Source organism: Bubalus kerabau, chromosome 17, assembly GCF_029407905.1.
Source record: "Bubalus kerabau isolate K-KA32 ecotype Philippines breed swamp buffalo chromosome 17, PCC_UOA_SB_1v2, whole genome shotgun sequence".
NCBI classification, from domain to species: Eukaryota; Metazoa; Chordata; class Mammalia; order Artiodactyla; family Bovidae; genus Bubalus; species Bubalus kerabau.
This window is the reverse complement of record NC_073640.1, coordinates 7,313,650-7,328,031: the sequence shown is the minus strand read 5'-3', so window position 1 is coordinate 7,328,031 and position 14,382 is coordinate 7,313,650. Positions and strand designations below refer to the sequence as shown.

The 14,382-nt window shown below is 39.9% G+C and overlaps 1 protein-coding gene across 1 annotated transcript in view; it reads left to right on the top strand.

The window, feature by feature from the left end:
* The window catches only part of LOC129632100 (uncharacterized), a 200,581-nt gene extending 186,874 nt beyond the window's left edge, over positions 1-13,707 (top strand). The window contains exons 5-6 of the mRNA XM_055553526.1: positions 11,049-11,119; positions 12,492-13,707. Of these exons, the coding sequence (XP_055409501.1) occupies positions 11,049-11,119; positions 12,492-12,534 (114 nt within the window). The 3' untranslated portion in view covers positions 12,535-13,707. The remainder of the gene's footprint in view (positions 1-11,048; positions 11,120-12,491) is intronic.
* The last annotated feature ends 675 nt before the right edge of the window (positions 13,708-14,382 follow it).

The following is a 14,382-nucleotide window of genomic DNA, read 5'->3' as shown; positions in this document are numbered from 1 at the left end:
GTGTACGAGATAATTGCACAGAAGCAATTTTCTGCTACTAGATAAATTTTGTTTATATCTCTTTGGCCATTTTTAGGACTCTTTTTAGACTATGCCGTTGACTAACATCTTCTGTTGAAAAATATTTGCTAGTTTGGAAATGAGGGATATTAAAAGAGAATAATGTTCAGTGGCAGTTTGTCCAAGAACTTGAGAAGATGGTTCTTCAGGTACATTGGTAATGCAAGCTAGGGTTTGTGTATTTTATCTTTAAAAAATATTTATTTATTTATTTGGCTGCACGGTGTTTCAGTTTCAGCGTGCAGGGTCTTCGATCTTTGTTGCAGAATTCAATCTCTTTAGTGCAGCATGCAGACTCTTAGATGCCATGTGTTGGATCTGGTTCCCTGACCAGGGATCACATCTGGGCCCCTGCATTGGGAGGCCAGAGTCCTAGTCACTGGACCACCAGGGAAGTCTTGTGTGCGCATTATCATTTTAACATTAATCATGATGATTCCTCATTAATAGTAGCTGTGTGGAAAATCCGGTTCTCTGAAAATCTCCATCATGAAAAAGAATATTTCTGGTAGGTTAAGGTCATAATGTAGAATTATGTGTCTGATATTATATCAATAATTCAAATACTTTTAAAGAAAAGATAAAAGTGATAAATGGACCTAAAAAGCAGTATACAAGTTAAACTCATTTCAAGAGATCCCCTCATCTCAAGATGACAGGGTACACTAGTTGACATTTATAAAATACTGGCCAACATGATTTTTTAAAATATGTGAACCAGTCATTCATGTAACAAGAGTTTATTAATTAAATTCACTGTTTTCAGCATTGGTAAACACAGGACTGCAAACAATGTCCAGGACAGTGATTGCCCTCAAGGAGATAGCAATTAATCATGGAGACAGTGTTTTTACCCAGAAAAAAGGTTGAGAACAGTTTAGGGCACTAATTAATTATAGTCAACTTTTCATAGTAACCAGGGAAGTAAGTCAAGTCAAGTGATGAGATTCGGCTAGAAGTGAAAATGTATTTTTTTTTCCAACATCATTTCTTGAAAAGACTATCTTTTCCCCATTGAATATTTTTTTTTCTGATCTGAAAGTGTTCTCTTTTTTAATTTTTATTTTTAATTAGAGAATAATTACTTTACAGTGTTGTGATGGTTTCTGCCAAACGTCAACATGAATTGGCCATAGGTACACAAGTGTCCCTCCCTCTTAAATCTCCTGCTCCATCTCACCCCTCTAGATTGTCACAAAGCACTGACTTTGGGTTCCCCACATCATATAGCAAATTCCCACTGGCTATCTGTTTTACATGTGGTAATGTATATGTTTCAATGCTCTTCTCTCAAATCATTCCACCCTCAAAAATGTATTTCTAATTATTTTTGGTGGGGAGGCTTAACAGATGACGGTCCTAGTCTTCACCTCAGTACCTGTCTGTCTCTAGACTGACTTCCTGGTTTCACCTACAAGCATTCCTTTCCCTCCCACCTGCCCACCTCCATGAGTTTCCATTAGGTGTCCTTGATTTGATCTTCCATAGCATTTTGCAACGCCCTAGTGCAGACTTCACTGTGCAGTGTTGATGTCTCTGTCTTCGAGGGCAGTGACAGAACCTGTCTTTGCTCTCATGGTCTCTCCAAGCCTCATGCAGTCCCCTTAGGCTCCTCTTAAAGAAGAACTAAATGACTCAGTGGGACTGCTCCTCTGTCTCTTGGTTCATTCTATGTCCACTCCATCACTATTCTGGTTTGCTCAAGAAGTTTGGCAGCAGCATCTAGACTTTTGGCAAGAGATTCAGAGGCTCAGGCAATTCTATGAGGACCAAATATGACCTACCTCTTAAAGGTCGACACATTTCTCAAGAATGGAAACTGTCCTGCCCATGCCTTGTCAGGAGGGTCTTCTTCCAGTCTTTTGTGCTGGCGCTGGTCATTCTGTGAAGGAATTAAAGTCATGCATGGGTGGGAGTGGGTGAGGGCAGGGCAAGTCCAGTTCTTGGTTGAGACAAAGCGTTGATATTTGGTTTGGCAGGAGCAAACACCATCTTGCTCACTTGGGAGGAGGAAGAGTTTGCAACTGTTGATCTTGGGCTAGCTTAGTGTACGAAGTGAGTCTCTGGTCAGACACGGGAAGAGAGTGAGCATTTATGGTCCATACCCTAGGGGTCTCAAGGGTCATCAGGTTTTTCCTGAATGCCCAGAACATTTCTCCCTGGACTGAACACCATCTGGTGCTGCCCCTCGGTCTCTACCAGGGCTCCTGCACTGACCGCACTGTCCTTTCTGGCTCTGGTCCAAAGAGACATTCTAGAGGGTTCTTGAGTAATCTGGAAGCCTCTCACCTGCTTGGTATGTCTTATAGTGACTTTCTTACTGCTCTTCTACAGTTTTTAAATGTTAGAATATTATACATTTTAAATATATAATAATGCAAACACTAAGAGAATAATTGATTAAAATCCATGAGAGAGGAGAAATGCCATTATCAACAAACCGAAGGACACCAATTGTTACAGGACATCAACTACTGGAAGCCTAGCGTGGTCTGACGTGGCTGCTCACAGATAATAGGGGACTGGCCAGTGTAACCTCTCTATAGGGGCCTCAGGCAAAGTCTTTCCATTCACCACCATTACCACTTAGTGAGTCAGAGAAAAATGTTATGGATTATATGCACAAATTAACAATCTAAGCATGCACATGCTCTTACCCAGTAGGCTTTTAAGAGCTTTGCCATTTGGCAGCAGAACATGAATGATCAGAGATATTTATTATTTGCCTAGGAAAATGAAAAGTAGGAGCATACATTTATTGTGTGAATTACCCATTATCTGTTTACTTAAATGGATGTGCTGTAAATATTTTGAACTGCTGGAGATGATACTGTTGGGAGCCACGCATACTTTAATCTATTTGTTTGTTTATTGGCTGTTCTGGGTCTTCGTTGCTGACATGGGCTTTCTCTAGTTGGTGACGAGCAGGGGCTACTCTTGTTGCCGAGCATGGGCTCAAGGGCACGAGGGCAACCGTAGTTGTGGCACATGGGCTTAGTTGCACTGGGAAGCAAGTTCTTTAACCACTGGACCCCAGGGAAGTCCCGAAAAGTAGTGTCTACTTTTAATTAGCAACAAATCAATTCACAGCTAGTTATTTGGACTAAGAAATAATAGCAGTTGAAGAAGTCACTTTTTTTATAATTTAGAATCTTGTCAGTTTGCATCAACAAAACATGTTTTTTGTATTTTCACAAATAAAAGGACAAAATCAAAGTGAATATAATTTGTAGGTTGTTGGTTTATATTAACTGAATGACAATTTAAAAAAACCCCAAAGCTTTTAAGAAGCCAAAGTATCTTGTTCTTTCACTGAGCCATTATATCCTTAATCTTGGTTCAGATGGAATATTTATACGGGTGCTAAACAGCACTGAAAATAGGATTTTTAATGACAAGACCCACAGGCTCTTAACTGCAAAATATGTTGAGCAGTGCTATAACTTAGCATTTATAGGGCTTTCATATATTTTGGAATAGTTTGTTTAAAACTGTTCTAATGTGTTTATAGCTCTTTTTCTACCAAACCTGATTTAAACTGTGCCTTATCCAATTTTTACTGTACTATACAGGCGAAAATACTTATTTTGTATATTTCTTTAGCTGAAATCCATAAATCAGAACCCACAATGCAATTGCACAACCATATTGGATTTATAATAAAATTGAGAAGGCTTGAGTCACTGCAGACTAATGACAAAGCACCCTTCCTGGAGTTAGTCAGGTATAAAAATAAGGAGAAAAGTAAAGAAAGGAGAAACAGAGAGAACCACAAAATAATTGAAGTCACGCTCTTAAGACTATGGGTGTTGCTTCAGAATCAATTATGGTGAAACTTCCTATTGCAGATTATACTTTTTTTCTGATATTTTTGAAAAGTGATCTTGAACCAAATCAGGGAGGTTTTTCAAGCTCCCAAGACTAGAGTTCAAAGAACTTTCTGCTTGTTTCTTTTTTTTTTTACTATTAAAAACCCTAAATGTTTGACTGTCACCAACCACAAAAAGGCAGCCACAAGTTTTGAAGCTTAATAGTTATTAGGGAGATTATGTCCGCAGTTAAGGAAGGGATTATGTTAAAGAACATTTAATGACTGTCTGGAAGGCTTTCTTCATAGACTCTGCCAACCCCATGGACTCTGTAAAAATAAATAATAGAAAAATTACAGAGGAGCACATTCAAGATGGTCAAAACAGAAAGCACAGCTGATGCCTCTGAATTCATTTATCTTTTGCAGTGGTCTAAATTAAATTATCAGAATAAACTATGGCTGATAACCATTGGACTCAGTGAGTCAGATCAGACTCAAACATTGGGATTGGTGTCCAGCATGAATAATGATTATAGTGGTTCTTTTCCCCTTCAGAATTGGGATTCCAGTTCTGTAAAACCTGGTGGAAAAAAGTAGACACATTATTTGAACCTGGGATAGTTTTGGAGTTTGGGGGATTTCTTTCTCTACTTGTTTATACTCTCGCAATATTATTTAAGACAGCTTACAAAAATACATATATAGGATAAAGATTAGACCTTATGTAATGTGAAGATACTAAAAAGCTGGGGACACCACTGACTGACAGTGTGTGCACACTGTTAGCCTGGGGCTGTTTAGCAGCTGGTGGCCCTGTCCTTTGCAGGTAGCAGGTCTTTATCTTTGTTTTTCCCTCGCCCAGCCACAAGGGGAATGATGCCGTATCAGGCCTTGATGTTGGCTTCTGCTGCTGGCAGATTGGACACTAGCTCTGGCAGCAGGCAGGTCAAACGTGGAGAGTTCCTGCTGTAGAGCGCACACAGAGCCTCCTTTCTTGCTCCCGTGGCTGCTTTGTAGGTGGAGCCATGGAACAAGCACCAGAGTAGCTGGTAAAATGGGGTGCCTTGGATCCACAGGAGTGGGTCCTCTGGACAGCTATTGAGGGCATCCTCTGAAAAGCTCTTGAGAGTGGCATCAACCCCACAACGACACATCGAATGTTTTGTGAATGTAGTATCCTGTGCCCCCACCCCCACCCCAGGGTCTGGGTAGGGGTAGCTGAGCAGTTTGCACAGATTAGGTTCATTCTCTAAGTCAGTGACCTCACTCACTCATGATTTACCTTAAGGAGTTATCATTTTAAACTTTTTTCCCCTTTGACTATAAATGCCTATTGATGAAAGAATTGAAGAATTGATCCATCATGCAGACTGCTAATACCATTTCTAGGTACTTAAATGTATTAAACCTCAATTCCCAAAAGAATGGATGCATGTAAATGAATTTAGCCCAAATTTAATATTATTTTTTTCTTCATTTGTATTCTCCCAGTGGTGACAGAGGACTTTGGAGAGTCTGATTCTTCAGTCTGACATATGTGTACATCAGCCAGGGCTTCCTGGCTAGTGGTAAAGAACCGCCTGCCAATGTAGGAGACATAAGAGACGCGTGTTCCATCCCTGGGTCGGGAAGATCCCCTGGAGGAGGGCACGGCAACCCACTCTAGTATTCTTGCTTGGAGAATCCCATGGACAGTTGAGCCTGGCAGGCTACAGTCCATAGGGTCGCAAAGAATCTGGCACTTCTGAAGCAACTTACCACACCACACGCACATGCGTCAGCCAATGCCGTGCAGAATCCCACTGCTTCTCAACCAGGGTTGTACTTTAGTCTGGGAGACCTGCAAGTTGCATATGTGATTAACTCTGTAGAGCAGACACGGTTGCAATCCCCAGTCCTTTGAATTAAATCAACACTTTAAATATTACATTCTCCTTGGTTACATTTCCCCAAGGCAGTCAAGAATAGCTGTCCCTCCTCACATCTTGATAAACAGTATTGTTGCTTTGGTAACTAAGTGCCAGTCTGACCCTCCCCCTGACCTTTGCCCCGTGCTGCCAGGAGTGTTTGAGTGACAGTGATGCCACTGCAGACTGCAGAGCTCCAAGGTCTGTTTCCCTGTCAGGGAGGCGTTCTCTGCCTTCAAGGAATACACGAGCAATCCTATCCCGTTCTCCTGTTTCGAGGGTATGCTCGGAGAGTATGTCTGGTGGTCATGACTCTCACAGTCAGGGGCTCCTGCAGAAGATCGTTGTCATGACCAGAGTCAACAGAAGAGAGTTTAATGATGTGCTGTTGAATCAAGGGAGTGCTCACAGCTCAAAGCTGTCGCTTCTGTCCAGCCTGAAGAGCCTTGGAGAGAAAGCTGGGATGAAATAAGATGGGAGCTGTTCACAGACAGAGAACCACCACATGACGGGCTGAGGCTGCAGAGAAAGCACGGCTGCTGGGGGTGGGGGTGGGCAGGGAGCAGGAGGAGAGAAGCATCTTGACATCCGCCGCCTCCTGCAGTTCATAGTCTGTGCCTCTCTCTGGCTTAATCCAATGGGGGACTGAAGGTAGGGAGCCCATCTATAGATTTCAGTCTTGCAGGGCATACAGCAGAGCAGAAAGGAGGAGGAGGGAAAATGAAATGTAATCCAGAACATTCCATCTTTATTGTTACATGAAAGCAGGAGAAGATGGATGGCAGTGAATACTGTCATTATTTTGCGTGGTTCCAAGAACCCTGTATTTATAAACTAATAAATATCACCTGGTTATGACTTTGTAATTATTTATCTAAAAGCCCTCTAGGGAAATGAAATCAGCAAATTCAAAATAATCACGTTTTGATTTTTCCCTAAGGTGTTACAAAATTTTCTTTCTGATCACAGTTAGATATATTGAGTTTCTGAGACACAGAGCTTGGAGATGGTTGTTCAAAACTGTGCATCAAATGGACTTCAGTTCATCTTCAGTAACAGTAATAATAAATGGCAAACTGGACAAGGACATTGGCACCCTTCACTGATGCCCCTGGGGGACAACAGGGAAGAGGCAGACTGAGGAGAGTGAGACCCACAGGGCGGCGGGCAAGGCTGACACCTGGGAGCCAGTGGTCTAGGATGTCCATCCTGGCTTTGCCATTTGCTAGCTCTGTGAACTGCAGAAATTACTTAAATTCAGAGTCACAATCGATTCAGCTATAAAGTGGCAATAAAATAATAATCCTCTTAATACTAGAGAACATGAGCTAAAGAAAACACATCATAGGGTGTTCTAGCTTAGCACCCACATTATGACAGGAGCTGAGTCATATTGTCTCTTTTCCACTGGCTTTTCCTCTCCCTTTTCTTGTTTTCTGAGCTGCCTCAAAAACTTTTTTTTGAGCTAGTAGAAGCTCAAAGTAGGGAGCTAGTAGAGGAGCCTGGACACTAGAGGAGGTATAATGCAAGCAATAGATATTTTCTGTTTTATGATGTGGCATCCTCCAGAGTGGGGCGGGGTGGAAAAGAGTGCAAGGAAGAATACAGTGAGCCACTTACAAGACATTCAGGGCAAGAGGACACACGGGCTTATTATCCCATTCTCACTGCCTCACCTGTACCCAGAGACTCAGAATTAATAATAAGGAGATAATGCTTAGATGGGCACGCTCTGGAATGCATTATACAGAGACATGGCCAGTTTTTCACACAGAAAGACATGGGGTTATGTTCCCTGGCTAACAGTTACATTGAAACTTGGTACAGGATGAATGAGAACATAAAATTTTTATGTCAAATTACAGAAGATTAGACTGAGCGACTTCACTTTTCACTTTCATGCATTGAAAAGGGAAATGGCAACCCACTCCAGTGTTCTTGCCTGCATAATCCCAGGGATGGAGGAGCCTGGTGGGCTGCCGTCTATGGGGTCGCACAGAGTCGGACACAACTGACCGACTGACTCGACTTAGCAGCAGCAGCAGCATAGTGGCACCCTGTAATTCTTTTTTTTTTTTTTTTTTTTTTTGAGGCAGCATTTTCTAGATGCTGAGAGAGAACAAGATTGCTGAATATGATGTCATTTAGTTCATGGTAGAATCCCCAGATTTTGGTATATAGGTAAATTTTGTTTCTTGCCAGGCTTTTCTCCATATCTTGCAAGACCTTATGAATTACAAACATCATGTAGATATTTCTCTAATACTAAAACTTGATTGTATAGAATTCTACCAGTGTAGAAAAATGTTTTAAAAACTGTTTACTACATAGAAAGTGAAGTAAAATTCATCCTATTTAGACTTTTGGTCTAGTACCTATTATCAGATTTTGCAACTATGTTATATTGAAAATATTTAAAAAAATTTATTCTCCTTTATGTTAGAGAATATCTACAGAGTCCCTTTATCACATAAAGTAACAGATTCAGTTTCTGAGATTAGGGCATAAATATCTTTGTGGTGGGGGAAGGGGATGTGTTATTCAGCCTCCCACAATACTTCTGGCCTATTTGATAAGCTCTTTTTATAAATAATGTTTGCCTTTGTCCATTTAAATAAATTAAAATATGAAAATATTTAGCTGCACAGGCCATATTTTTAATCATGTACTTTGAGTCCACTGCTGAAACTAGATATTTAATGTAAATTTAAGGTACATCATTTGGTAAAAGGAAAAGTTCAATGACAAAATGAATAATCATCCTAACTTTTAAAGAGTTTGTTGGATCCAGCTTTAAACTAACTTGCCAGCATTTTATCTATGGCCTCCTACTTAAAATAGCCTGAGAGGGTAGTCAGTGGAATTGTGCCTTCATTTCATTCATCAGTTCATGAGTTTATTTCTCCCAGCAGAAATAATGTAAGTGGTTACAGAGCTGGGGTGGGTTGACCTGGTTCTGTCTTGGTCTTTGTTCCAGGAGAAGGGGATTAATGATCATTACTGACTGAAGTAATGAATGACTAAAAACACTGGTCTTATTTTCTGCTTCACCACCTTGGTTTCTTTTGTGTGGCTTGCTTTAAATATTCATCTTGCTTCTTTTCACTGCAAAGCAAATATTCTTCCTTAATCTTTAACTATGTCTTGACAATTCATACCTGTGTGAATCCTTATCTCCAATTCTTGCCACATATTTTCTACTGTGTATAAACTTATTTTTTAATGGAGCTTAAATGTTTATTCTTAAAACAAATTTTAATTTAATTTTCCTTGAAAATAGCATTGCTGCTTTTTCTGGGTTTTCTGTTGGGCCTAGCACTGTTAATGCCTCTTGACTCTGTTTTAGGATCTCAGTGTTTATTGCATCTATTTATACATTATCTATCTATCAATCATTTATTCTTGTCTCTTTCTCTCATATTAGCAGGTGATACATTTTTGCTGTAATTTAACTTTATAATTGACAAAAGTAATCAAAATTAAAGGATCTTGCATTTTTGGGATACTTTTATTGGAAATGTTTTATAATAATTTTAGTGGTGAGCTAATTCAAAGAAACGTGGCTTTGTTTCACACTCTCTTGATACAGTCTTCTGTATCAGGGAAGACATCAGCTAGTCTCCTCTGGGCCGAATATCCTAAGTGTTGCAGAGCATATTTTACATTAATGTACAAAAACCCTCTGATGATCACATTTGTATCAAGCTGCTTGGAATTTGTGGAAAACCAGGAGGCTGACAGAGAAGGAAGCAGTGATAGATGGGTGGAGAGTCTCAGCATTGGAAAGGACCATCTTTTCTCATGCATGTCAGTTTCCATTTAATTTCATGTAGTCATTCAAGACCCTAATGCATCAGCTGAAAGAAAGCCTCTGAGGAAATGACATTTGGGAGAGATCCAACGTGGGATACAACCCGAGGCTGCAAATGCCAGTCTGCTTGGCAGCTGCAAGGGGAGCAACTGTTTGGCAACAAATTACTTGGTAGAAAGCCTCTGGAATCAGCAGAGGATTAAAAACGGAGAAATAGGATGGGTTTCTATGAGAGAGAGAGAGAGAGAATTCAGTTCCCCTGCCTGCAGGGATAAGTCTGCAATGCCAGGATCTTTCTTTGAGTTTATAGGCTGCAGTGCCAGATGACAAACAGAAGTGGCCACAATGAAAGGAGTGGTTAACTCTGTTCTCAATCACTCTGCCAGTCATGCTCCATGACCTTGCATGTTACTTAATTAAACTATATCTGAATTGGCTCATAGCATAATCTGTTCCTCCCTCACAGGACACATTTCAAGGCTATTAAACTATAAGATGTCGGGCTGATAATCTTGACGTGACTCTTCATACAGCAGGATCCTCAGTCCAGCATTGATTTTTATTAAAAATATATCGGTCGGCTTCCCACACCCTTGGCATATATCTGTATTTATTTTTCAGAGGATTCTCTCCAGCGACTAGAAATACATTTCTCCATTACAAAGCCAAGAGTATTATTCTCTTTACTTTGTTCTTCCAAGAGTACAACTGGTAATTGCCAATGAATCATAGATCCATGCTTCTCAAAATTTAATTTGCAGATGAATCACCTGGGATCTTGTTAAAAGACTGACTCTGATTCAGTAACTCTGGCGTGAGAGACTCTTTCATTGCTTTAATTTTTCTTTTTAAAACACAAACTAGTAGCACCAGCTGCCCCATCTCCTGGCCTTCCCCTTAGGGTGGTGGTCCCTCCTGGGCCACTTATCCTTACTAAGGGTGCCCAAGGCTCTGATGGGGATTCTTCTTGGATTATCTTTGGCTGCGTCTTGGTGTCCAACCTGATTAAATTATTTGGTTGACAGGGAGAATGTGGTAGAGTTGAATAAAACTCCAAGTATCTCATCCTTAAAGACATTGTGATTCACAGCATCCCTGGCATGGGCTGGGCTTCTGTCATGTTACTGTGTCACTCTCTTCCTGTTGTTGGAAGCAGGATCTGCTGCTTCTGTTTCTGTCTCCCAGGTTTGCTGTACTAGAAACCAGGATTTGTACACTTATTTCCAAATGGATCATTAGAAACAGGGATCCATTTCCTAGTGAGTGAACTGCTTTATCTTGTTTAATGAGGCTAAATTATGAAATAAGTTATTTTTCCAGTCCACAATTTTTTGTAGATTTATTTTTAATTGGAAGATAATTGCTCTACAGTATTGTGTTTCTGCCATGCAGAGTCGTGAATCACCCATAAATATGCACATATCCCCTCCCTTTTGAACCCCCCTCTCACCCCCTCTAGGTCGTCACAGAGCACCAGGCTGAGGTCCCTGTGTTACAGAAGCTTCCCACTGGAGGGCTATCATACACATGGTAATGTATACCTTTCAGTGCTACCCTTTTGATTTGTCCCATTCTTTCCTTCCCCTACTGTGGCAGTCCACAGTTTTTAAAAATTGAAGTATAATTGATTTACAACAATTTGGGTGTACAGCAAAGTGATTTAGTTATACATGTGTATATATATTCTTTTTCAGATTGTTTTCCTTTTTAGGTTATTATGTTGAATGTAGTCTCTCTTGCTATACAGTAGGTCCTTGTTGTTTATCTATTTTATATATACAAGTGTGTGAAGTGAAGTCGTGAAGTCGCTTAGTCATGTCCAACTCTTTGCCATCCCAGGGACTGTAGTCTACCAGGCTTCTCTGTCCATGGGATTTTCCGGGCCAGAGTACTGGAGTGGGTTGCCATTTCCTTCTCCAGGGGATCTTCCTGACCCAGGGATTGAATGAACCCAGGTCTCCTGCATTGCAGGCAGACACTTTACCCTCTGAGCCACCAGGGAAGCCCATACAAGTGTATATCTGTTAATAACAAATTCTTAATTTATCCCTCGCTCCTGTTCTCTTTTGGTAACCATATGTTTGTTTTCTCTGTCTATGAGTCTGTTTCTCTTTTGTAAATAAGTTCATTTGAATAATTATTTTGGATTCCACAAGTGATATCATATGATGTCTTTCTCTTGCTGACTTACTTAGTATGATAATCTCTGTGTCCATCCATGTTGCAAATGGCATTGTTTCATTCTTTATTATGACTGAGTAGTATTCCATTGCATATATGTGCCATATCTTCTTTATCTGTTCCTCTGTCAGTGGACACTCAAGTTGTGTCCAGATCTTGGCTTCCACGTCCTGGCTATGAATAGTGCTGCAGTGAACAATTGGAGTTTTCTCTGGATGTATGCCCAGGAGTGGGATTGCTGGATCATATGGAAACTCTATTTTTAGTTTTTAAAAGAACCTTCATACTGTTTTCCGTAGTGGCTGTATCAATTTACATTCCCACTAACAGTGTGGGAGGGTTCCCTTTTCTCCACACCCTCTCCAGTATTCATTGTTCTTAGACTTTGATGATGGCTATTCTGACCAGTGTGAAGTGATACCTCATTGTAGTTCTGATTTGCATTTCTCTCATAATTAATGATGTTGACCCTCTTTTTATGTGCCTGTTTGCCATCTGTATGTCTTCTTTGAACAAATGTCTACTTAGGTCTTCTGCCCATTTTTTGGTTGTATTGTTTGTTTTTTTGATATTGAGCTGTAGAAACTGGTTGTATATTTTTGAAATTCTTTGTCGGTTTTGCAGTCTACAGTTAAGGATTAGCACAAAGTGATTAATACTACTTTTTGTGATAGTATTATAAAATTATAGGTCAATAACTCATTCTCCTTTATTTCCCAAGGTTTGATGACCACGTGCAGAATTTGAAGAAATTTATGACATAGCTATAATTAAGACTAGTTTACATGAGATATGATTGCTTCTACACATTGTTATAGAGGTATACTCATTCAGTGTTCAGTATACTGCAGTACAATAATAAGAATTCAAATATGGAGTGAAGTAGGTTTCTGTAGATGAAAGTTCTGTAGTTCTGTAGATGAAACTCTTAAATGTTCCTTTAAGAATGTATCAAAGACTGGTAACAAGTGCTGCTCATCTTGACCCAAACAGCCTAGCTTATTTGAACAGTTGCATTTTTCCCATTAAAAATGTAGTTTGGAGGATGAAACACAGATATGCCTTTGTTCATTATCTGACTCATGAGGTTGAGAGCATGTTATTTAGTAGTACAAAAACCACTTTGGACACTTGAAGCAGAAAGTGGTTTATATAGGGAACTTGGTGTTAAAAAATGCCAGAAAGGCTGCAGAAGGTGTCAGAGGCTGAAGCTGGTTTTCAGGCTTATCACTAGAGTTCTAGTCCAGAGTCAGAAAGACTCTGCTGGCTTGATAAGGAAACTGTGGGAAACCGGTGCTAATGGCTTCTGAAGTGAATAAACCAGGGCGTGCAACCTCGTATCTGCCACTATGAGCCTTTGCTCACCAGATCTACAGAAGAAGAATATGGCATCTGTTGTCTATGCATTTTTAAAACTTCATGGAAATGAATCTCAGTGGTGGAATGTAAAGTGAATGCACAGCCTTGTGCATCAAAGGAATGAGGTGGTGGTGGTGTTTAGTCACTAAGTCGTGTCATTAAGACTCCTTGCAGCCCCACAGACTGCAGCACACCAGACTTCTGTGTCCTTCACTATCTCCCAGAGTTTGCTCATACTCATGTCCATTGAGTCAGTGATGCCATCCAACCATCTCATCCTCTGTTGTCCCCTTCTCCTCCTGCCCTCAATCTTTCCCAGAGCAGAGTCTTTTCCAATGTAAAAAATGTAGATCTCAAGTGATGCTGGAAAGAGCAAAATAAAATAATTAAATAAACAGTGGTTGTCAACACAGTATTCATTATACAGAGGATATGGAGTTTACTTGTTGAAAGATTTAAAGTTGTAGTTTATTTACCTGATTAGTTTAACATCTCTCTTTTATAAGGTGAGAGGCAAATCCTTTGAGACCTTCCACGGGTACCCTGGGAAATATTGAAGTTAATTTGAGATTCAAAGGACTCCATTTGGAATTTGATTTTGGGAAAAGGTCAAGTAAGCACTTGATTAAATAGGAGCACAGATTATTATGAAATAATATTTAATTATCTATGTAACCATTAGAAGATTTTAAAGGCAAATACAGAAGGTAACATAGTGTGAACAAAACTTAGCTCTTTTAGTGTTGAGAAGCCTGGGTTTTCTTAAGTAATTAAAGATAGATAGAGACAGTGTGAAGTAGAGTAAATTGTTTGGTAAGTCACAAAAATCTTTGCTTCCCAAGAAGATTACTCAAAGTTAAAAACAAAGCAAAATAATAATAATAATAATAATACCCACCAACCTTTAATGATCACAAACAGACCAATAGTCCAATAAAACTTTTGTTTTTTTTACATAATAGAAAATGATAAATTCCAGCTTTGCTCTGGTGTACATTTGATATTAAAACTCACTCCTTTAAAAATTCAAATAAATTCATTCCAATCTTAGCTAGTGTGGCCACACATGAAACTCTTTTCCCAGAATTCTTTTTCCATGAGCCTTCTCCAGGTTTTTTATATCCATTTAGATATCGTCCTCCTCAGTCCATAGGGTCACACAGAGTCAGACACGACTAGGGCGACTGTGCATGCGTGCACATAGACGTTGTTCTAGGTTTTTTTCCTCTTTCTCATCCTGGACCAATCAGGCA